This window comes from Dunckerocampus dactyliophorus, chromosome 15 (genome assembly GCF_027744805.1).
Source record: "Dunckerocampus dactyliophorus isolate RoL2022-P2 chromosome 15, RoL_Ddac_1.1, whole genome shotgun sequence".
Classification (NCBI taxonomy): domain Eukaryota; kingdom Metazoa; phylum Chordata; class Actinopteri; order Syngnathiformes; family Syngnathidae; genus Dunckerocampus; species Dunckerocampus dactyliophorus.
The window spans coordinates 1,911,111-1,937,199 of NC_072833.1; the positions used below are offsets into that span (position 1 = coordinate 1,911,111).

Below are 26,089 nucleotides of genomic sequence, written 5' to 3' on the forward strand. Positions count from 1 at the left end.
CGGTGGGATTGCTGAGCTGCATGAGCAAGGCCGTCGCTGCTGAGGTTGGACGCAGTAAGACACTCACCTGAAACCTCTTCAAACATCCTGAGGGTTATGGAACAAAAAAGTCAAGTGGTAGACCCAAAAAAATGAGCAGGAGGATCCCATGGCTGTCCATCAAAGCATGGGACCACCTCAGCCAAAATGAAGATAGTCCCACGTTGGCCCCAGAGCCAGGAGATCTGGAAGACCGGAGTTCGATTCTCCCTTGGGCATCTCTGTGTGGAGTTTGCATGTTCTCCCCGTGCTTGTGTGGGTTTCCTCCGGCTACTCCGGTTTCCTCCCACATTCCAAAAATGTGCATGTTGGGTTCATTGGCGACTCTAAACTGTCCATAGGTATGAATGTGTTTGTCTATACGTGCCCTGTGATTGGCTGGACACCAGGCCAGGTCAGCCCAAAGTCAGCTGGGATAGGCTCCAGCATACCCTCTCTACCCTATTGGCTTGCCTTCCGTGACTGCCGAGGAATATCCCGGCCGGATGCAGAGGCTTTCTGCGCATGCGAGGGATGGATAGCGTTTCCGGTACGCTTGCGTAGTGACAGCCTTAGTCAGTGTCTGCTTGATGACTCGTCTCGGCCACATCCACAGGAAGTGAAAGGCTCCTTCATTCATTAAGAACCCCCCCCATTCCATCCACATCCACATATCCGGCTTCGTGCTGGCTAATTAAATCAGCATACATGATAGCGCTTGCTAAAGGTCAGCATTCATCACAATATGATGAGCGTGTGATTAGTCTGGTGTCTGGCCTCAGCCTGCAAACATACGTGAGCTTTTATTCTTCCTTTTTTTCCCCAAATATCACCCTGCCATGCAAGACCCCCACCTGTCGCTGCCCTTTTGGCCTTTTACATGTTCCAAGCATTAATGGAGTATTATCAAGAAGAGGTAGCATGCCTTCTGTTCTCCCCGATGTCACGATGTGGAAGAACGTTGGATTCATCAGCTATTATTGCTTGACTGACAGCAAAAAAGGAGTTAAGAAGCTGCATTAAGGAATAATGTTGTAGCAAGGAATATCATATTATTACAATGAACGCTAATCCCTTTTAGCCGGGACAGTCTCCATGACAAGTCAGCAATTTGGCACCGTGGGGAAATGCTATACTATCTAATTATGTACTTTCAAAGACAGGAAAGCTTCAATCTCACCAGCAGCTAAAAGCCGCTTGCTTGGTCTTGTTAGTGCGAATCATAAGAGAGCGGGCTGTCGTCATCACATTTGTAAAGTGTCGAATCATTTTGGGTGAAAGGGGACGGGCTACAGCAAGGAAATGGACTCTTTTGGCGGCGGTAAGAGCGAGAGCAGCGACATGAAATGAAATTCCCGCCGCGCTTTAATATATGTCATTAACTTTGCCAACGGAACGGAGCCCTCGCCTCAGATTAGGCCGTACATCAGAGAGCGTCGGCCGGCCGATCGCTTTCAGTCGCCGCTAATCGGCCCTTCTCTCTCTCGCCGCTCTGTGTATATCTGCTGATCCCCCCCGCGCACGGCCCGGAAGAACGCTCGCTTTGTGCCGGCGCTGGCAGGCGCACACAAGCCGAAAGATGGATACGGCCGGGGGTGACCTGATTCTGCCTCGGTTGCCTGGCCCGGGTCCAACTATAGTGTTGTCGCTGGCTCGCTCTCTGTGGGGAGGATGCGTGCTTATTCTTTGCTGTTGCTGCTGCGCCCGGCTTAGGGCTGCCAGTTCTCACTTTGGCACCACTGGAGGAGGCGGGCCGGGGCACGGCCCGGTTGCATGCACGCGCACGTGCACGTGACATTCGCCGAGTCACAGAAGGACCGAAATTTCACCGCTCCTCAAAAGTTCTTCACGATAGCCAACGCGGGAGTAGTAGCGTTCCAAGGCTAGCAGTCAGCGGCAAATACGTGTGAGTCATTTATATGCCGTAAAAATGTCTGCTCCCCCCCCCAAGCCCTACTGCTAGACGTTCTCCTTTGATTTTGCATCAACATTTGCAATAAAAGGGATGTAAATGATATTAGCGGCATTGCTCACTAACGATGGAAGCAAACACTAAACATTTCAGGTATAAAATGCATGAATGGTTTGCGTCTCACAGCAACTATGGTGCGTTGAAGGACCACCAAAGAATGTGCGAAATCGCAACGCTTGACAAAAAAGCATTGTCAGAAATAAGCATGGAAAAATGGTGGGCTTTTTTTACCAGTGGTACATGCATGCTCGACCTCATGCCCACCGTGCGGCCACGGCTGTTTTTTTTTGTTTTTGGCTGACGTCACATTTTAAAAACCTGTTCTGGAAACAGCAAAAATTGAAAAATCTGCAGTAATTTTACAAGAATAAAGTCTAAATATTAAAAGAAAAGTGTTGTCATCTCAGGAAAAAGTCGTAATTTTACGAGAATGACGGTCTTTTTTTTTTTTCCCCACGGAAAAAAATAAAATTTTTGGCGACAGACCAAAAATCTACGAACGATGACCCTTGAACGTGTAAATGGAGCATTTTCAAACCTAAAAATGGCAAAATAAGTGAAAATATAAATATAATGCATTCAGAAGATGCATTCAAAGACGCTGTGAATGACGTGTAGTATTCTACACTGGTCACTAGGTGTCAGTAATGTTTCTGTAAAGCAGGTGGGGGTCGGCGGGGGGGCGTGGTGAACTGAGAGGCTGGGAGGACTTTCATCAATTAGTAATTAGTAACCTGCCAACATGCATGACAGAAAATAACTGAGGATCGCTGCTGTAGTGCTTGCTGAGACACACAAGCACCAGACTTGATCGCCGCAACAACAGGCTTTTATTGCATCTCCGAATGATCTCACAACAGGCACAATAATTCCCACTAAAAACACGGGCTACTCTTACTGCACTAACCCACGCCAAGCTTCCTGTCCGCCGCCACTCAGCTCCCCTGGGGAACACATTTACAGCAACACACACGAGCACAAGTATCATTTATGCTACCATATTGCGCAATAGGAGTGTGAAGGTGACTATAGGGGTGTTAGTTCATGTCTAGAGAGCTCTACCATATTTAGAAGGTGCTAAACAGGTGCTTATTTATTTCATTATTTATAAAGAAGGAGGCCTACTTTGTGGAAATTCACTTATCACAGTCGGGTCTGGAACCAATGAAAGGCCACGTGCGAGGGATTACTGTGTTTTGCATATTCTTTACGCAGCCCTCAGTAGTAAAACGTCGGACACTCCGAGTACGCCCTAAAGGTAACCCCCCGTGGTTTAGCTGAATAAGCCATCGAGCTAAAAGCCCCAACTTGATGTCCAGCGCGACTCTTAAGGAGTCGGGGAGTGATGTTTCCGCACTTGCTACATAAATAATCTGACAGGAAATAATGACCTGGGAGGGCTACAAAGGCAGGCGAGGGCCTCATTGGCTGCCTCAGAAGGTGGCGGGGCTCACAAGGGTAGCTGAAGGAATATTTTGATGGTGATCACCTTTGCTACTTGGGTAAGGAGCGCCATCATGTTGTGATTCCGTGTGGCTGTCTGCCCCGTCGACGGCAGCCAACAACTCGTCTTTTGGAAACACAGTCGCCGCCCGTCACCTCGGCATCTTATTAGCGCACGCCGTCACGCTCTACATTGGTATTATTTGCTATTCCGAAGCGGGACGTCTGCGCCCGCCGCGGGTACGCGTGTCATGCTGCGGCGGCTCGGTAATGAAAACGTGTCGCGCTCGCTGAAAGGGCTGACAGACAGAAAGTGTATTTCACCAGATTGCAACACACTGGAGGAGATGGCAGATGTGATTGGCAAGCGGCAGAAAGTAATACGGCGCGGCAGGGGTCTGCGGAAGCGATGAAAACACACATTTACGCACACTCCAGCACACACAGATAATGTCAAGTGATTTTTGGGGGATCATCAACACCACTTTTGCAGTCATCGCTCTTGACCGGAATGTTTTTGTTGTCGTTTGACGAAGCGTTTAATTGCAGGAGCATGAAGTTGGCCTTTGAATTGTCATAAATGCTAGCCAGCAGCGTGTGAAACACTGTGCATACAAACGTGGATTCCAAATGGGACGTTTGCTTTGGTACAGAGGCGTAGCAGTACACCAGGGGTGTCCATACTTCTTTCACTGAGGGTCTCGTCGTGACAAATGGAAGCATGCAACTTTGCCACTTTGGTGTTTTGGAAAGCAACACTTGAACTAAGAACTTCTGGATGTTTGATCCCAGCTTTGTCGTACACTAAAAACACATTTTTAGTGTCAACTTTGGTCTTTGCTCTTTTTTTCCCCATTTTTGCTGTTTTATTTTTACATTTTCCAAATATTTCAACTTTCTTCATAAATAATCTTTGTGAATTTTCTTCTCTTCATATTATTATGACTTTAATCCCATAACGCTAACTTTATTCCCAATCTAATTTTCAAAAACTTTGTTTTGTTTCTCATATTTCTGCTATTATTACATAATAAACTTAAAAAGAGCATATTTTTCTTTGATTTGTCAACCCTACTTAACTATACTATACAAAGTATACAATATGACTAAAATGACCTTTTTCTTCACAATATTATAATATTATAACGGGTTTATTCTCGTAAAATAAACTTGATTTCTTGTTAGTATACAGTATGACTTTTTAAAAATATTTGGAATGTTTTTTTTTGTAAAATTGCAGCTGTTTTTCCATTTCTGTGGAGTTTTTTCCCCTCAACTATTTCAACTTTCTTCTTTCTAATTTGTAAACTTGCTACTAAAATCATTATTTGCCGTGATATTCTTGTAAAATTACAACTTTTCAAATTTTTCTGATGAGATTGGATTTTCTGTTAATATTTGGACTGTTCTTGTAAAATTAGTGGGGATTTTTCAAATTTTTCCAAAGATTTTTTAAAATAACATATTTAATTTGAACATTTGAACTTCTTCTTTTGCTTCTAAAATGACAGAACTTCTCCTCATAATACTTTGCTGCCAAGCGGAAGCCAGAGTTTGAAAAGCGTCTTCTACAAAGAGGGTAAAGTAAAACTTGCAAACACAAAAACCCTTCAATTTCCTAAAAATTAAATAATCGTTCAGACTGTTTAAACTGTTTCCTATAAAGAAACATTTAACTCTTCAACTAGAAAATTGAGACTATTAAATATTATTTAGTCTTTTTTAGTTTTTGAGACTTGTATTTATTGGACAATTACGGGTACCTGCTTGTGTTTTTACAGTTTTTGTTCCAACTGTACCCAAAATGAACCCAACGAGATACGTACCAAAGCACCATGATGGCGTACCGTCACACCCCGACTCGCTAACTGTTTGCGCTACCTATCCTTTGTTGTCCTCGCTCCCCTTTTGCCTTGGACCCCCGTGACATCATCCTCGCTCCGGCTAATCGTCATCGATCATTCATACCTCTTAAGTCCGCAGCGAAGCCTGAAGCTCACGGTGTCCGAGATAAGCCACGTTCCATTTATCTAATGAAAGCGGGGCCAATATATCTTACGCCTTGATGGCCTCTCGGGAAAGACAACAAAGCCCACTTAAGCCGAGAGCATCGCACCTCACCGTCCGTAGCAAATCGACGCACTTTTAGTTTGGCATGAATTAGCGTTGTCCACCAACAAAGCATTGAGTCATTCTACGCCACTGCCAAGACGGGTTGGATATTGTTGGACAGCAAGGAACACGACTCACCACCTCGTCTCCTGTAGTCTCCAGGTAAGCAAATAACCCCCGGGGGTCTCTAAGGAGTTGTTTTAGTAACATGCAGGAGCTTTATATAACTCTGCATGCGCTTTAAAGTGGCTGCTGTTGGTGTCATACTCGCTCACGTTCCACTGTTCGGTACTGTGTGGTCGTTACCGGTATTGCAACAGTGGTTCTGTTGCTGCCGGGTTGCGTCACATACTCGGTAATAAATGACCACGTGTCAGTAAGAGCCACGGTTTCCTTGCCACTTTCTCATGCACTCTAAATCATTATTAAAGTTAAAACCTGCTACGCGTGGAGTCTGCAGTTATCGGCTGCTTCCAGTTAACGCGCTGACCTCGCTGTGCTTTAGCTAAATAAATGACCGTATAAATCGTACGAATCGTACGCCAAAATGTTGTCAAAAATTGTCCTTAAAAAATGTGCCCGTTTGAAGTTGTACAGTGGAGCTCCGCAAAATCGAGTGCCCAAGCAAAGCGGCCTGCGCGTTGCGGACTCACTCTCCGTGTATTTTTATAATCGTGACTGCCAAATAACCTGCCACGGGGCCAAAGAAAGTTGCACGTGCCAGCACTTTGCTAAAGAATGTGAGAGACACTATTAAATTCCGTCTCGCCTTCAAACTTCATTAGGGTTGTCAGGGGGGCACCCTCCTTCATTGGTGTTTCCACGATAGGCCCACTGATAGGCCCGTGACACCTTTTATTTTTGTCTTAAATGGCTTATTTTCTCTGATTATATCTCCTATATCGGGCAATGTGAATGTAAAGGTGACTATAGGGGTGTTATTTCATGTCTAGAGGGCTCTATTCATGGTTGAAATGGCACCTAGAAGCTCATAAACTCAGAAGCTCAGGTGTTCTATGCTCTAACTACGAAACTATTCTGTTTATTAATATGGAATCCTACTTCGGTCGGGTCTGGAACCAATAAACCGCAATAAAGGAGGGATTAGCGTACTTCCCCTCCCTCACTTTGCATCATTTCTCCATTTTTGTTGTGGGATTGGTGCCTAGTGGCGCTGCGGCAGAGCGCCAACCTCTTCCACCGTCATCTGGTCACGCTGCGGCACACTTGTCTCGCTTCCATACTGTTTGCATAAAACAACTTTGAATGTGTGATTGCACCAAAATGCAATTTCCACAGCTGCAAACATTTGCAGGCGATGCAGCTTGATCACGAGCCTCTTTTAGTCTTTTAGTCTAATAGATAGCTCAGAGGCCTGCGCGTCCTTCACCCTGCAGTAAATCTGGGGTGTCTTCACAAGGGAATAAATCATTTTCTTCTTCTTGTAATGCAGCTCCTGACCATCGACGACGACTTCTGCGGCCTGGACATGAACGCGCCGCTGGGCGTCTCGGAGATGGTGCGCGGCAGGCCCCTCTTCTCGGACGCCAACGACAAAATGACCTCGGTGGTGGCCTACGTCTACAAGAACCACTCGCTGGTCTTCGTGGGCACCAAGAGCGGACGCGTGAAGAAGGTAAGCTGAGGCGGAGTGCTGCGTAAGGAGAGCTAGTCGTAGTAAAGGCAGATTGACTTTCAGGCCAGCTAGCTGAGTCGGCTGTATTTGCTGCAGGAAGAGGTGCTGGAAAGAAGCGTGGAGAGAATTGGAGTGTTTTGAGGAAGCGGGGGTGTGATGAAGAGAGTCCCCAAGGGGGGGATTTTATTCCCGCAGTCAAACTTACAGTGTCTGGTTTCTCTCTACATCCTCTACGTCCGTTACACACACCCACTGTACATCCCTGCATCAAGACTTTTCTTCACTTTGGACTTAAATCCCGTCCCCCCCCGGGGGTGCCGATTGGTGCACACGTCAGCATGTTGCAGAACTTACTAGACAGCACGCATCAGCATGTTGCAGAACTGATTGGACTCTTATCTGTTTCCTCAGGCAAATTTACCCAATAGTGTTTTTTATGTAAGTAACTGCATGACTTTTTATGCTAGATTGTATGCTCCACATTTTCACTCTGCTAGGGACCAGGCCTTAGCATCAGCATTAGCGCTAGCCTTAGCATCAGCATTAGCACGACTTCACCAATTGGCTAACATAGTTGCTGATAAGGTAGTAAAGTCATAAGTTAATCCAGCTATGTTAAGACCATATCCACGTGAAAATGACCGCTTTGCTGTTTTTAAGGACCCACGGCAAAAAACGCTAGTCAAAGATCCTCGATATGTGACGAGAACTCCTTGCTATTTTTGACATAAACACAAGTCTTATGTCTACTATACTATACTATAGGGGTGTTATTTCATGTCTAGAGGGCTCTAATAATGATCATATCTGTATTTAGCAGGTTGTAACCAAATATTCTATGCTCTAACTCAGAATATATACCATTTATAAATAAGGAATCCTACTTTGTGAAAGTTCACTTACCACGATCGGGTTGGGAACCGCAATAAACGAGGGATTACTGTACTTAAACCAAAATGAAAATGATCTATAAACGGGTTAAGGGCAACGTGAAAGGTTTCCACATAGCAGGGAAGGACTCTGACAAGCTACACTGGATGAATGCCTCATGTGCATATTAGCCACCAATAGCCACCGTGTCATTTATTACATCACAACAACACCCTGCCACATGTGTCAATCATAGTCAAAGATGCCCATAAAGATGCCCATACAGCGCTTTGCCTGGTACGCTTTGTTGTTTGTGAGGATATTCTCAAAACAACAGCCAAAGATCCTCCTTTTGTGATGGGAGCTGTTTTTGAGGATGTACCATAAAACTGCTAGTCAAAGATGCCCATATGCGACTGCTGTGCTTTGCTGTTTTTAAAGCTCGTCAAAGTTCTCCATGTGTGATGGGAATTCCCTGCTGTTTTTGAGGATCAACTACAAAAATGCTAGTCAAAGATGCCCATACAAGACCACTGACTGGTACGCTTTGCTGGTTTTAAAAATATTCTAAAAAAAAAAAAACAACCATCAAAGAGCCTCTTTTTGTGACAGGAACTCCCTGCTGTTTTTGAGGACCTACTGCAAAAATGCTAGTCAAAGATGCCCATATGCGACTTGTGCGCATTGTTGTTTTTAAGGATCGACTGCAAAAACACTAGTCACAGATCCTCTTTTTGTGGCGGGAACTCCCTGCTGTTTTTGAGGATTGACTACAAAAATGCTAGTCAAAGATGCCCATATGTAACCTGAGCGCTTTGTTGTTTTTAAGGATCTACTGCAAAAACGTAGTCACAGATCCTCTATGTGATGGGAACTCTGTGCTGTTTTTGAGGACCTACTGCAAAAATGCCAGTCAAAAATCCTAATAAAATGTGACCTAAGCGCTGTTTTAAAGATCGATTGCCAAAAATGTTAGTCAAAGGTCCTCGATATGTGATGGGAACTTGTTACTGCTGTTTTTGAGTATGTACTGCAAAAACGCTAATCATAGACCCTCAAATGCGACCGGAGCATTTTGCTGTTTTTAAGACTCTACTGCAAAAATGCCAGTGAAAGCGAGTTGTGTGATGTCATTTACGTGCCAGATTTGGCCCGCGGGCGTCCATTTGAATATCCAACAAAGCACAGCTCAGTAGTTTTTGAACACGTCGCATCTGCGCTCTCAGCTCTCCTGATTTCCCCCACAAGGCTGCGGTTAAACGTCATGGATAAGCCAGGTTTCAGCGTGTTGCGGCTTGCACCTCAGGCGCCCCCCGCATGCCCTCTCCTCTGGGCTAATGGGATGATGCTGCGCTGCTGCGTGTGATGGACGGGCCGCGCTAGCTTTTCGCCTCTTTTGCGCTGGTGTTGTAAGGCCGCAGCTGAGACTAATTCCTGGCCTCGCAGGTCTCGGGGAAAAAAGGCGTGACAGGAGGAGGGAAGCCGAGGAAGAGTTGAGCTGGAGGACATAGAGTTTATTCCTGACGTGTCTTCAAGTGAGGATGCCAGATGAAGACGAGGAGGAGAGAAATATGGCCGACACACACACACACACACAGACGCAGGCAAAGAGTGATTTTGACATTGTTTGTTATGCTTGATGACTGGCCCCTTCCTGTGTTTGTTTTGCCGCCTTTATTGCACTCAGGAGCAGAGTGGTGAAGGCGTCGCGAGGCAATAACCGTGGCGCAGCAGAGCGGCTATGTAATCATATTTTATACCTGCTGCTCATGTATGATAATGAGCAGGAAATTTAGTGTCTGCCAGTAATAAAAGCGCCGCCACTTCTCAATATTGTCTGTGCTTAAGGACGCCAGGAGCAAACGTGGCTGCTCGATGTCATGATGGCGTTGGCCACAACCAAGTGCTTGCATGGAAATACACAAATGTACTTACTGAGACCGACTGGCAACTTCCTCTTGCTACTTTTCCTTTGGGGAATTCTCTCTAAAGTCAACAAATAAGGATACAATCAAGGTTTCAAAACATCATGAAATATGTCTTTGCCGCTTTTAAGAACACGAGTCAAAGAAAGGCTAGTCAAAGATTCTTGATATGACAGGAGCACCCTGCTGTGTTTCAGGATCTGCTGCACAAATGCTAGTCAAAGATTCTCGAAATGACAGCGGGCTCCCCTCAGTTTTGTGACGATCTACTTCGAGAACGCAAGTCAAACATTCTCTATGTGGCTGGAGCGCTTTGCTGTTTTTAAGGAGGCACTGCAAAAACACAAGTCAAAAATTCTCTATGTGGCAGGAGCTCCCTGCTGTTTTTTGTGTCTACTGCAAAAATGCAAGTCAAACATGCTGTGTGAGTGTAGCACTTTGCTGTTTTTGAGGATGTACTTCAAAACTGTAAGTCAAACTTACCCCGTGACCTGAGCTGTTTGCTGTTGTTAAGCATGTACTACAAAAAAACGCTAGTCAAAGATCCTCAATGGGATTAGTGTGCTTTGCCATTTTTGAGGATCTACCATGCAAAGTGCAAGTCACACATCCTCTGTGACCAGAGCGCTTTGCTGTTTTTAAAAATCAATGAAAATGATAGTTAAAGATTCTGTATTAGACAGGAGCTTCCCGCTGTTTTTACGGATTTACTGCAAAAACGTAAGTCAAAGATCCTCGATGTGACCGGAGCGCTTTGCCATTTTTGAGGCTCTACCACAAATATGCAAGTCAAACATCTTCGGCAACCAGAGCACTTTGCTGTTTTTAAGAATCTACAAAAATGATAGTTAAAGATCCTCTGTATGTCAGGAGTTTTCCGCTATTTTTAATGATCTACTGCAAAAGTGCTAGTCAAAGATCCTCTCGGTGACAGGAGCACCCGGCTGGGCTTAAAGATCTACTGAAAAAATGCTAGTCAAAGATCCTCAATGTGACCAGAGCGCTTTGCTGTTTTTGAGGTTCTACCATAAAAGTGCAAGTCAAACATCCTTTGTGACCAGAGCACTTTGCTGTTTTTATGAATCTACAAAAATGATAGTTAAAGATTCTCTATATGACTTTCTGCTGTTTTTAAGCATCTACTGCAAAAATGTAAGTCAAACATCCTCTGTGACCAGAGTGTTTTGCTGTTTTTGTGAATGTACTGCAAAAGTGCAAGTCAAAGATCCCCATTGTGACCGGCGCACTTTGACATTTTTGAGGCTCTACCACAAAAATGGAAGTCAAACAACTTCTGCAACCAGAGGCCTTTGCTGTTTTTGAGGATCTAACACAAAAAATGTGAGTCAGACATCTCTATGACCAGTGCACTTTGCCGTTTTTGAGGATCTTCCGTAAAAGTGCAAGTCAAACATCCTCTGTGACCAGAGCACTTTGCTGTTTTTAAGAATCTACAAAAATGATAGTTAAAGATTGTCTATATGACAGGAGCTTCCCGCTGTTTTTAAGGATCTACTGCAAAAATGTAAGTCAAACATCCTCTGTGACCTGAGTGTATTGCTGTTTTTAAGGATCTACTGCAAAAACACGAGTCAAAGATCCTCTCTGTGACGGGAGCACCCTGCTGGGCTTAAAGATCTACTGAAAAAATGGTCTGGTGTGACCGGAGCACTTTGCTGTTTTTAAGGATCCACTGCAGAAACACGAGCCAAACATCCTTTGCGCCATAAAACATTCTTACGTTCAAAATGTTGTTTTCTGTCACAGTTTTGCCGCTTTTATGTGAAAGCAGCTGATGCTGCCATTGTTCTCCAAGGGAGCGTCAGACTGTACGCATATGGCAGACATCCTTGACAGAAGGTGATCAATATCCTGCCATCACACGCACGCACGCACACACGCACACACACACACACGCACACACACACACACGCACACACACACACGCACACACAGCCCCATTACAAGCCAATACTCCCCTCCCATATGCATCCCGGTCTCCGCCCCAGCCGTTAAAGTGTATACCATTAGATGACATCACAGGCAATAAAAGACAACAGCACAACAATAAAAGGCCCGAGGCTTCAGTCCACCTCCTTGCTTTATAAGCCCCCCCAGCAGACTAATGGATGTTGATTTATATACACTCCCCCACCTCAACTTGCTCCGTCCAGCCTTCGCTGGCTCCCTTTTTGTTGCTTTTAACTGTTATTTATAGTCCTGGGAGCGACACATCCCTTGGAATAAAAATGAGCATTACGGTAAAATAGTGCGGAGTGGCTTGAGGTGGGGGGTTGGGGGGGTGGGTCACTTTTATAACATAGTGAATTTATGAGGGGCGGGAAGCATTGGGGTGAATTAAATTTAGTTTGCTGGTGAAATGTTTCAATTCGACGGCGGTTCCGATGATGTTTAGTTTGGCCTCCAACATGTTGGCTTTTAAACCAAACATTAGCATAATTTATATGGACTTCAATAGGGCTTAATTACATAATAGTAGAATTATTTAGCATTCAACGCACTACGTGCCTTTCCGTGCCAGCAGCACCGTTTAACTGGCGGCCCTCGGGCCAACTCGGGCCCACGGACGACATCACACCGAGCCGCAAGTCCACCCTAAATGCTCCCATTGACGATTTAAAATGAAAGTCAAATTCATTTTAGCATCCAATGAGCTCATCAGCGGTATTCATGCTGGCTGAGCTTGTGCTTGTACTTTCTCATGCACTCCAAATCATTATTCAAGTTAACAACTGTTGGTCCAGGTGGTGAAGATGGCTTCACGGAGGGCATCCACTGTCTGGAACTGATGCCCATTTTTGTAATTTTCCTTTGCCCTCCATCCCCAAATGCTCTCAGTTGGATTGAGATGAGGGGAACACGCAGGATGGTCCAAAAGAGTGATGCTACTCCTCTGGAAGATGTCCTTTGTCAGGCGGGCATTGTGAAGTGCTGCATTGTCCTGATGAAAAGGCCAGTCATGACCACCCAGACGAGGGCCTTCGGTCATGAGGGATGCCCCCTTCAACATCACATAGCCAGTTGCCGTTTGACGCCCCTGTACAACCTGCAGCGCCATTGTTCTATTGAAGGATCATGATGGCGCCCCCTCCCCTGTGCTGTGTGGGATCTCCTTGTCATGCCAGTAACGTTGGCAGCCATCAGGACCGTCAAGGTTCCATTTTTTTCTCAGCAGAGGATAAAACTTTCTTCCACGTTTCGATGTCCCATGTTGGTTGCTCTCGTGCAAACGGGCAATTTTGTGGCGTTGAAGGAGAGGCGTTTGTTCTTCTTAAAACTTTTTAAAAACTCTCAGACGCCGTCTGATGGTTATTGGACCGCACTCGCGCCAGTAACAACCTTCCTTTGGGTCCAGGACGGTCCCGCGTCTTGACAGACAGTCAATGGGATCCTCCGGCTCAGGGCAAGTGACATTTTTTGGGGTGCAGAACTTGTTGTTTGTTGTTTTTTGTTCCATAACCCTCAGGATGTTTGAAGTCCAACCTCAGCAGCAATGGTGGCCTGTGAGAGGCCTTTTTCAAAGACAGAACGCCACCAAGAGACAGAAAATGACATTGAATAGACAATATTTTGGCATTTAAAGGCTGTGGTCTTAAACTTTTCATGAGCTGATGAACTGCCGCCTTCACTTTAATGCTTGCTTGCAATGAATTGCTTACTCAAAAATGATAATTTTGTCCGTCTTACTCCCATTTCTTCTTTTTGCATTTTTAAGCTCTACTTAGATCCAACAGTGCAAACAGTGTCAATTCTTTTTTAACAATGAACTGGGTTGAACATTTTGCCCAGGAGTGTACTTTAGTGGAAGGTTGTATAGCCCGGCCCCTGGCATACATTCATTTCAGACCAATGTGGCCCCCTGAAGAGCGAGCTTCCATCCCCCTCTTTCCCTGATTGCGTGACTAATACGAATACGTCTCATGTTTGTCTGGTGGTGGCGTTAATGGCCTTTTCAGTCAGTCATTAATCAGTCAGCCTAAAAAAACAAATAAAAAGAATGCTTTACAGCAGAGTAGCGCTAATAAATAAAGGGGCTAAGACGCAGCCTCACTTTGCCAAGGTGGTATCGATCGGATGTGGAAATATCATTCCATTGTTGACTTTGTTGACATGTTCACGCACAAACACGTCATTGCAGCAATGACTCAGTATGCGGAGACACTTTGTCATAACGTCTTACTTCACTATTTATTATTTACCTAAAGCAGTCTTATTTGCTTTTGGTAAAACAGTGAAGCCCTTTAGACCTTCTTGAGGTCTTTTGATGCCACCTCCTGCAGCTGGAAGTGAATGAACCATCTGGCATCTGTTTGGACTTCGCTCCAAGACTTCTTACACATCAGTGCACCATGAGACCATGAGAGGTCAAGAGGAAATCCTCCTTTAGTTTCTGGTCATGTGGTCAATCTACACATTAGCATGGATGGAAGCCGGCGGAGATGAGATGGAGGGCCTCCTGCAGAGGTGCTAATGCTGCTAACCTTGAACCTGACTCACTCACACACACACACACACACACACACACACACTCGCATCCAGTGTGGAACAATCACACAGACAAGGAGGCAAGGAGAGCATGCATGATGTACAGTACAGTTTGTCTTTTGGAGTGTCATACGAGGTGATGACATCAGCAGAACGGGTCAATTCCGACAGTGGTTGCTTAATGTTTGTTGCTTTTGTGGAGGAGAAAGGTCAAAGTTAGCCTTCAACATGCTGTCAATTTTGCTCTTCTTCCTAATGTGCTCCAGCTGATCCCCAGCATCACAAACATTCATCTGCCACGTCTGTCATTGTTCCACTCACTGGCTTCCCTATTACGTCATCATTATGCCTGAAGTGGACAGCTTGTCAAAGATATTGCCTTTTTGGACGTATTTTGACATATTGTATCGTGCTCCTTTGGTGTACACTCAAGGCACAGATAGAAATGAAATATCTCATCTAGAATCTTATTGTATTTATTATTATTGTACAAAATGAAAGGCCCCATATTACCGTGGAAAGAATAATGGAGCACTATGAACGTGTTTAGAAGATTGTGAAAAAGGTTACAAAATACATCAAAATGATATTAATTAACCTGTACAATATGTTTTTTAAATATGAGAGTTCAAATATGTATCCAGTTGTATGTGTATTAAACGAAAGAATGTGTTACTATTAGCAGCAGTAGCAGCAATAGTATCAACATATAAGGTACACATTTTCTTAGGAGTAGAAGTAGAGGTAGTAATAAATAATACATAACAAATAATAATAGTAGTATTAGTAATAATCGGGGCTGTCAAAAATAACTCATTAACTGTGTTTTGTTGCATTAATTATGTTATACTTTTTAGACTGTAGGTAAATATATTTCAGACATGTGTGGTATCTTTTCGCTTGATTTTGGAATTTCCAGTTCATTTGTAGCGGTTAATACATACCAATATATACGTACTGTATACTGTATACGTACTGTCTTGTCATTTATCCTTCTTTTTACAACAGACGGGAACAATGGGCATATTTCACACCAGGTTACCAATGGTGATTAATCATGATTAATTAATTGGAAAAGTGTGATTAATCTGATTACACATTTTCACCATTTGACAGCCCCAGTAATAATTTTAATGAAGAGTGGCTCTGCAATAAAAATAATAATAACAATAATAATAATAATAATAATAACAATAATAATAATAATAATAATAATAATAATAATAATAATAATAATAATAATAATAATAATAATAATGATAATAATAATTTTAATTGACCCAAATAAAGAGTTCATTTTTGCATGAAATACTACAAAATTAGCTTGAAACCAGCTTTCCGTACAAAAAAAATACAGAGATTTTTTGTTGATCTACATGATTAATAACCTTATTGATTTGAATTATTTTCCTTTTTCCCTGAACTGAGTCCATTACAATGCAACCACGCTTCACCTATAGAGTCAATAACCAGACTCGGATGTTTATTGCCCCCCTATATGTCCTGTAGGTAGGTTGTGGCTCTGTTAGTGTGTGTGTGATGGGGGGGCGGTGGGGTTGGCCTCTAGATGCAGATTATTTTAATGTGCCAAGCCGGTGGGCGCGGTCAGTGGAGCAGAGGATTAACTGCTTAGAGCTAATGATGAAATATGCTGGCGGACGTGTCGGCATTGCGCTCTGAAACCCGATGGACGCCCTGGTTATCGAAACACCGTGCACGTCCAGGCAAACATGCACGCATGATTCTAGTCCGAGCGGTCCACTCCAAAGTGCTGCATTCAGAATGTTAATGTTCCCTCCCTCCCGCACTGTTAAGTATTCCTCGGCAGTGCTCCCCAGTTTTCTAAAGCATGCTCTGTGGTGCGTTGCCATGGTAACAGGCAGCTAGCATGGACATAGGTTGGAATGTATACAAGCCATTAGCGCTGTGGTACATATATTACCATCGTGGCCATCTTTGCTCCAGCAAAAGACGAATGGAGAGGAGGGATGTTGCAGATGTCTTAATACTCCAAGACGTGGAGTGGGAATGCGTGTCGGGAGCGAGGAGCCGCCCGGGGAGCGATGGGACACGTCTTCCAGAACCACGTGATGCTGAAGTTTTCCATTTGGCGCTGCAGTGAGACACATTTAGCGCGATGTTCGCCGACCAGGCGTGATTTTACGCCGTGGAAAATTCCAACTTGTGATTGGGAAAGTGTGAAGGAGCTTGTCTCTACGTCTTAGATATGCAATTAGCAGGCTGGCACAGATGTGTCTGACTCAGTGGATGCAAAGCATGCATATGTTGCACCGTCGGCCTTACTTGGACGCCAAGTCGTGGTTGAGCGTGCGTGCTGTGGATTTTGACTTTTGAGTTAGTCTTTCTATTTAAGTGTTGATTATCATTGCGTAATTGCAAGGAGCTTGAACCCCGGTTACCTCGGGGGTGCAAGGCCACATTGTCCATCCAGCATGTGCACCTCCCACCTGACTCTCCGCTTAAAGGGTTAGTGTCACCCGCTGAACATAAAACTTTTAAGTCAGGGGCGAGGGGAACTCAACCAGGTTTTAAGAGCCAGCTATGTCGAGGCGGCCCCGCTACATCCAGACTGCGCACAATAGAGTAACCCATGAATACCGAACCCTCCACACTATGGCTGCTTCAAGTCTCGTAAGCTTACCCTGATGAATATGCACGGATCAGAGCGCTCACGCTAGCCAAAAGTGCCGGACTTTATGTGTGAAGTAGTGTGAGTACGCCCTGACGTGGTCCGTATTTATAGATGCCTTCTCTGCTCTCCGCTGCTCTTTTATAATTGATAAGCCGCAAGGATGCACACGCGCATGCCTGCTGCACCCAACTGCAGTCATGGTAGTTCTCCTCTGACTCCTCTGTAGCTCCGTTTCCTCGCCCACCCCCCCAAAAAAAACAAAAACAAATTTCACCCAGACAAGAAAGTGGCGGCCAGGAGTAATGGGTCCTCCATGAAGACACCCTGATGGAAGACAAGAAAAAGATGTTCATTCACAGCCATTAGGGCAAGTACCCGTGTGCAGCAGAGGCCAATTGCGCCGGCAGACATTGAAGAGGCCATTCCTGATTGCGGCGCACGTGGACGCTGAAGGGCCTCGACAGGCAAAGAGACAGAGAGCGAGACGCCGCAGAGGCAAAATGTCTCCTTTTCTTTTGATCCCTTTTCCCGACAGTTTGAACCTGCGTCGACTCGCACGCGTTGCGGGTTCGGGGGTTAAGAAAAGGATGTGTCAAGGTCTGGGAATGTCACTGACGCGGCCTCACTTTGATCACGCCCATCGTCTTACAATATTGTCATTGGACTCGCTCAACACGGGAGATAAAAAAACACAAGTTTGTATTCTTGCTTTCACAAAAGCGAGTACAGCTCTCACTTTTCAGCAACCGTTTTATGACGTCCTCTCAAGGGACAATACGTTAGAGTAGTCACTGTGCAGCTTGTTTAGCAGTAGCTATTTACTGGAACCCGATTGTGTTGACATCCCTTTGCCTTTTTCCTGGGAGGGCCGCATTGGGAAAAAAGAAAGCACGCAACTTTGCCACTTTGATGTTTTGTAAAGCAACGCATGAAGTTCTTTATACTGTATTTGCATGGCAGCTTTGTCATGTAAGTGAAAACGCATACTGTTCCTATCAACTTCGCTTTTTGCTTGGTTTTTTTCCACATTTGTGGTGGGTTTCTTTTCCAAATATTTCAACTTTCTTCATAAATAATGTTTATAATGTTTTCGTAATATTTTGACTTGATTGCCACAATATTATAACTTTTTCCCCAACCTCATTTTCCAAAAACTTTATTTTGTTTGGTTTGTTTCTCATAATATTACAACTTAAAAAAACACATATTTTTCTTGACTATATCCAGTCTATGCTACTAAAATGACATTATTTTCCCCCATAATATTACGGCTTTATTTCTTTCTTGTTAGAATACAACTTTTTGTCTTCATATTTGGACTTTGTTGCTGTAAACATTTTTGGGCATTTTCCCATTTCTGCTGCAGTTTTCCAAATATTTCAACTTTTTTCTTTCTAATCTTTAAACGTTATGCCACTAAAATAATGTTATTATAAGGTTATAATATTACAATGTTATTCTTGTCAAATGACGACGTTTTCTCATCACATTACAACTTTGATCTTTTCATTTTTGACTTTATTCTTGCAACGTAAATGATATTTTTGGAATGTGCCACGGGCCAGTAACAGGCCCGGGCCGCACTTTGGACACCCCTGCTATGTACTATACGATGTATGAGCTGCTTTGCTTAAACGTCTCCAGATGTTCTCTGATCATTTATCCTTTTTCCATCTGAAGCATCCCCTCTAAGCCGATGCCAACTCTACGCTATGATCGCCTTAATATCCAAAAGGTTATCTAATCACGCGGCGTCTAGAGACACACCATCTTGGACACTCTGAAAAAGCTGCTCGTTGGACTTTTTAGCCCCCATCTCGCCTGTTGAGCCCACTTGAAAGGCCCTGCGTGTAGTCAGCCAGTTAATTAGCCGCGCTATTAACTGCCCTCAGCCACGGCCTGTTGTCCAATTGTCAAACGGTGAAGATAATTCTGTGTAAGTTTCTCTCGCGTTCACACTGACTAGCGTGTTTTCTGCATGCTTGCATCTGCATGACAACGTTTACAAACATGCGCCAAGAGGCGTCCAGACATCTTGTTGTTGGTTAAATGCCATATCAGATACTTACGGTGCCTCCACATGTGACCGTTTATTCATTTCCGCTGCGTTTAGACGTGCGTGGGAGCGTCGAATAATTGCACGGGATACCGTTAATTTGTGCTCCGTTGGTGGAAAATCAATAGAACGTCTGGCTTCTAATCACACGGGGTGTTCTTCTGGTGGTGGATGGATGGCCGGCCGTAACCCTGCTGGGCCCGCCGTGTAATTTTCCATTAATGCCTCCCGGAGCGCTGATTTACGCTCTTGAAGTTAAGAAGAAGAACTTTGCGGAGGGGGAGAGGGGGCTAAATGGAGAGTAACGTCCTTTTATGATGCGGGAATGGAAATATTTGTCAGTGGAAGATGAAAGGTGAGGAAGTTTTCTGCTCCATGGTTGTGTAGAGGACACACCACTGCAGGTGAGAACCCCGAGCCCCCTCCTTCATCCTTCGCTGTGGGTCTCTTGGGTGCGCCCGGTGCCCTCGTTGACCTTTTTTTTTCCTTCCTCCACTGCTCCCGTCTTCCTGCCTTGCTCTATCTTTCTGCAGCTGCCTCACAACTAGGTCATTTGGCTTCCTTCCCCGCTGACAGTAAGGGCGATACGACACGCGCTTGCTGTTACATAGCGTAGGTCGGTCAAATTCTACACGATATACCAAATTGTTTGCATTGATGACCTTATTCATGCAGACGGTGGAGAGGCGTAGTAGCGTGTGCCTGCAGCACCTCTTTCTGTGTGTTTGTTTTGCTTTATTTGGCCGGGCACTGCTTTCCTTGCACATCCCCTCATAGTAACACATGCAAACACACGCTGCGTGCTGCGAGGGCGGTGGTGTTGCAATTACCATTCCTCGCCTCCAAAGCTGATGCAGCCATAAGCATCGTTTTTTTTTTTTTCTTAAGTGGTCCTGATGCTGGCAAGTGAGGGAGCGAATGGAGAAAAAGAGGAAGACGTCATATAAACGGTGTGATTTGTGTGTTTTTCCTATCAAACGTCCCTGCCCTGATCCACTCAAAAGTGAGCAACGCTGACATTTCTAATCCCCCTTCTTCCACGTCCTTGATTCTTGACACATGGGCACCCTGGGAAATTGGACTTTCAAGGATACTCTGATGTGCACCCCCCCCCCACCCCTCCACATTTTTTCCCTCTCTTTTACTGTTGACTAAATCTCAACACAGCGTCTTGTCGACTAATGCTCGCCTCTCCAGAGATGGAGGCCTAGTTTTAGCTCCCACATGTAATCAAATCCTACCCTTTCATTAAAGCGCCATCATTCAGAAAAAAAACAAGTTTGCCTTCCGATATGCAAGCTATTAAAACCTACCAGGGGAAAAGAGCACATTTGCATTGTTTCATCTGTGTTTGGCTAACAAAGCTGTGAAGGGAGCCAGGCGGGCACGTGACTGCGGACCTTCCATCCGCCAAATTTCGTGGCGTTTGGTCTCCGTTGCCCGCTACGACAACTGGCAGAGCGGCCAAACCACTATCCCCTTCCCACTTGGCCCTTGCCCGAGCGAGATGTGGCCGCGCCTTCTTGCCACACAGATCGTCTGTACAACAGGAGCACTGGGCTGTTTTTAAGGACATAATGCATAATGCTGTCATATGACGGCAGAACTCTGCTGTTGTTGAGAATCCACAGCTAGTCAAAGATCCTCTATATGATAAGAGAGCTCTGCTGTTTTTGAGTACCTACCACTAGTCAAAGATGCTTTATATGACAGGGATGCTCTGCTGTTTTTCAGGATCTCCTGCTAGTCAGGGATCTTCTATATGTAAGAGAGCGCTGCTGTTTTTGAGGACGTACTGCAAGTCAAATATCTTCTGTACGACAGGAGAGCTCTGCTGTTTTTGAGAACCTATAATGCGGGTCAAATACACTCTATATGGTAGGAGAGCCTTTCTGTTTTTGAGGATCTACTGCTAGTCAAAGATGCTTTATTTGACAGAGGAGCTCTGTTGTTTTTGAGGACCTACTGCCAGTCAAATATCGTCTATATGATAAGAAAGCTCTGCTGTTTTTGATGGCCTACTGCTAGTCAAAGATCTTTTATGGCTCTGCCATTTTTGAAGACCTACTGCTAGTCAAATATCTTCATCATGATAGGTGAGCGCTGCTGTTTTTGAGGACCTACTGCTAGTCTATGTTCCTCTAAATCACAGGCGCGCTGTGCTGTTTTTAAGGACCGACTGCAAAGTCAAAGATCCTCTAGCAGACAAGACAACGCACTGCAAGATGGAAGTCCTCCATCTCCTGTGCCTCGTCATCATGTCAAACGGGATTCCACTGAGTTTTGTTTTTCCCGTCTTCCAGGCTTCCTGGTGTTGACTGATCGGTTTGTCACGCTCTTTAATTGGAAAACGCTCTCCCAACAGGCTCATAGGGCGCCATCCTTCTTCTCCGAGCGCTGGCTGCGACTTATTTATTTCTTTTTTTAATACCTTGCTTGAGATCAGCGGGCCGGCTTGCAGCTGCCGAATGAGCTGCTGGTTTGTGATTAGCGTATCGGACCGACGTGTCTACCAGCGCTTGAATAATGAGTGTGATGACAGTTGGGGTAGAAGCACTGTAGCTTGTGTTTGTCGGTGGAGGGGATGGGATGCAAAATGAACAAACGAGCAGGAGGACGCCAGGCGAGATCTGGAGCTTAGTATGCTTGTTGCGCCATTGCTTCTTTTGTTTTTGCAGCAATGCGAGGTCATTTATTGCGGGAATAAGCCTATGAAATAAGATGTTTCCATCAAGCACACATGGCTTGCCTGCACACTGAAACACTGTTAAATGGCCTGTAATTCAGTGGATTATACATAATTGATTTATGGATGAGGCGCAAAATTACTTATCATTGGTGCAAGAGATAAAAGGGGACATTTTGGCCCTCCATTTATTTATTTTTCCTGTTAGAAAATGGTAACGGGTCAGCGTGTTCAAACAGGGGTGTCCAAACTAGGTCATGCTAGGAAGTTATGTGTACTCCAATAAAAAAATGCATCCCAGCTTTGTGATAAAGGTGAAAAAGCGTATTATTAATATGAGCTTTAGTCTTTGCTCTTTTTCCCCCATTTTTGATGTTGTTTTTAAAAAATGTTCCCAATATTTCAACTTTCTTCTTAAATAATCTTTAAAAATGTTCTTTTTGTAACGTTAGGATTTTATTCCTATAATAGTTTGGATTTATTCCCACAATATTAGCACTTTTTCCCCAGCCTAATTTTACAAAAATTACAACTTTATTTTGTTTTGGTTGTTGTCTCATCTTCCAACTTCATTTTTCTTTTTAATATTTCATCTCTATGCTACTAAAATGACATTGTTTTTCCTCAAAACACTACAAATTTATTCACGTAAACTGGCACCTTTTTTCTCGGTATAGTTTGACTACTCTTGTAAAATTAAATTACTTTTTCATTTCTGCTGTTGTTTTTTTAAGTTATTCAACTACAGTAGTTCAACTTTCGTCTCATAATTATGACTTTATTCCCATAATATTTTGACTTTATTCTTGTAATGTTATAACTTTTTCCGCAACCTAATTTCCCCAAAATTGCAATTTTATTTGTTGTTTTGTTTGTTTCTCACAATATTACGACTTCAAAAATAGTTCAACTTTATGCTAGTAAATATTATTCATAATATTACAACATTATTCTCGTAAAATTACAACCTTTTATTGTTATATTTCAACTTTTTTTATATATATTTTGACTTTATTTTTGGAAAATTACTGTTGATTTTTTTATTGTTTCCAGTTAAATTATATTTTGAAAATGTGCAAAACAGTCACGGGCCGCAAATGGCTTCTGGCTGCACTTTGGACACCCTTGTGTTAAACGGTTTGTTTACAAAAAAAATAAAAACTATTAAAATAACCACAAAAAAAAATATCCAAAAATATCAAAGTGGGCCCCCACATCTTTTGATTTTTCAGTATGCAGCTCTCGGGGGAAAACGTTTAGATGCCCCAAGAGTCATCATCACACATTGTGCAAACAAGCCTTAAACTACACTTTACACGCTATACATTAACAGTGTGCAACATCACTTTTTTACAATTAGTACTGACTCTTTGCTGTTTAAGGTGTCCGACTGGCATGTGGAAGTACACAAATCCCCAAAACCTGAGCACCGGTGTCTTATTTTGTTAGCAAACTGTAATAAAAATTGTGTCTACATCACATTAGATCCATTTCACAGCTGTTGTATGAGTGTCCGTGTGCGTGCATGTGTGTTTTTCTGTGTGTGTGTGTGTGTGTTTCCCCCCTCACTTACTTAATAAAAGCTTCCATTTCTGAAAGTGAAGGCATTTCTTTCCTCTTGGCGATAGCATTTCTTCGACCCTCTGCGGTTGCTGGCTGTGTTGCTAGGCAACTGTTATCTACTATTATGGGATTCGGGAAGACTCAATGGGAAAGTTAGCGCCCGACCAATCTGGCCTTGCGCTTTTTTATAGGAGGCAGGCATGAGAACTGAAAACCAGGTGCAAATAGTTGACGTAGATGGAATCAGTGGGTGTCCTCATTATTTTAGCCAGAGTTTTGTTCCACGCCAACCAGCGGATGCGCCAGTAACTGATACGCCCGTGAAAAGGTCCATAATTCCTACCTTTCCAAACTCTCCTGCTAGCTTGACTTTGATGTTATCCTTTGATTTCGGATCAACATTTGCAATAAAAGTGACTGGTGTAATGATTAAATTAGATTCAGCTCCCAAACCTTCTCTCTTCAATTGCCGTTGCTTACCAACTCATCTCGACAAAGGAAGCCTCTCATCACAAAGAGTCTCTCCAGGGTGACATTGTGCTGATCATCGGCGGGTGATTGAAGAAAGGGACTGAAGATGGCCAACACTGTTTTTACAGAGGCACAATAATGCTACAGGCGGCTGTAATGTTAACTGAAACATTGCTCACCACGTGGCCCCAGGGTGAAGCGCTGCTTACATTTCCCCCTCCCCTCTATGCTCGTTTTGTCTGGATGAGCGTGCGTCATGATCCACATGAACTTCATCCGTGAACTCAATTCAAGAAACGGCCAAGTTGAACTGACAGTCCCAACAAGGGACATTTTCGTTTGTTTTGAGGGTTTTGGGACCCCTTAAGGGGGGGCATTATATTGAAGAATTAATCTTTCTGTGAACACCAAACAGTGTGTGTAATATGGACAGTTAAAAAGTCGAACAGTGCGTTTAAAATGGCTAGTTAAACAGTAGCTTAGAAACAGTAACCAGAAAAGTCATTTATTTCCGTCCTCCTGAAACCACTAAAGTCGTCTTCTTAAGCATCACAACTGAACAACCTCATAATTCCTTCATTACACACTGTGTCAATCTTGTTCTCTCTCTCTTTTGCTGTTGCGCTTGGAGTCACTTTTGTCTTGAGGCAAATTAGCCATTTAGCTTGAGGTAGCCTCTTCATCACGCAGTAGTCCTGCCTTCCGAAACCCATTGATGATAACAGATAGTTGGTGGTCCAAGCAATCCAAACAGAAGTTGTAGCAATTCTACACTTGATCAAACTCACTTAAGATGTGTCAGATCACTGCATAAGACTTCACAACGTGATATTAGTTTCCACATTACTCGTCCACATCACTAGTTCCTGACGCTGCACTCTAAGCATCATGGGAAATGTAGTTTTTAGCCATAAGAAAAAAGTAGCGGCTTATACACCGGGAATTACGGTAATTAAGATAGTAATTTAACGTTCATTACCACATAAACACACACAAAAGTACCAAAAGTTCTGTCGAATATGATTCCCAGGCACTGTTGATACTGCATTAATTCAAAAGTGAAAGGTACCCATGCCTAATTTGCTTGTGTAAGCTAACTCTTACTGCTGAACTTCTGCACACAATTCTTTCTTGTGTTTCCTTTCTTTTCTTGGGAGAATGAACAGAATAAGATTTTCATTGCATGGTATAACTGCTGTTTTACCATGCACATGACAATAAAACTCTCTTGAATCTTGAATCTTGAAAAGGGCGACATTTTGTGAAAACTTGAACACTTCCTGTGTACATACAGAAATCAAGCACACATACTTTGCAGCAAGGTCAGTCTGGCATAGATAAGATGTGACAATTATGGTCCTCCTTATTCTCATAGCTACAAGGACACAAAACCATCCGTCACTGCTGTTGAACTGTCGCTCAATGGAGCAACAACTTGATTGCATTTTCAAGCCATTAACGCTCAGAAGTAGAGAATGCTGTAGCTTTTCCATGTGGATCAAGGTGAAGTGCCAACGGAGAGCTATTTATACGACAATGACCCTCCGTCCGCCATGTTGGCACAATGAGATGCATCCTCACACACAAACAATCCGATCGATCGTTCAAAAAAAGGTGACTCTCCGACCTTCCCAGGCCCCCTCCATTACAAATATTGCAGTTGAATCTAATCTGTCTACGGGAATCTCCGTCAAGTGCTCAATGTCAGCCCCAGCCGGCACGGTTTGGACGTGGGAGGCAGAGAGATGATTGATGGCAATCAGAGAGCCACATTTGCATGCCAATGGGAGCGTGAATGGGCTGTGATAGCTGGGGAAAGTTTGTCATTTTCCTCGATCTCCTTGGCGGGGCTTGGCGTTGTGGCTGTATGAATTGGATTAATTGCGTGACTCGGAGGATTTTTGTGGGCATGGTTGGTGGAGTTAAAGAAATGAGGGTCACACTGTACCCGCCATTCAAGAGTCGTATGGAACGCAATCATCTTTGTTGATGTCAAAGATTTTCCCGGAAGATTAAGACCTCGTTTTCTTTTGGCATGCGCCGCACGACTTGTGATTGATTTGGAAGTCTGTAAGCCTTAAATCAAAGAGTGTGCCGCGTAATCCAACTGTGGGATAGAACATGGAAGACAATGAAAGTGTGTGAGTGTCCAGTCCCGCCTCTTGGTTTCTCGCTATT

At 43.9% G+C, this 26,089-nt stretch overlaps 1 protein-coding gene across 1 annotated transcript in view; it reads left to right on the plus strand.

Moving 5' to 3' along the window:
* The window catches only part of plxna4 (plexin A4), a 159,109-nt gene that overhangs the window by 22,714 nt on the left and 110,306 nt on the right, over nt 1-26,089 (plus strand). The window contains exon 3 of the mRNA XM_054753811.1: nt 6,999-7,181. Within this exon, the coding sequence (XP_054609786.1) occupies nt 6,999-7,181 (183 nt within the window). The remainder of the gene's footprint in view (nt 1-6,998; nt 7,182-26,089) is intronic.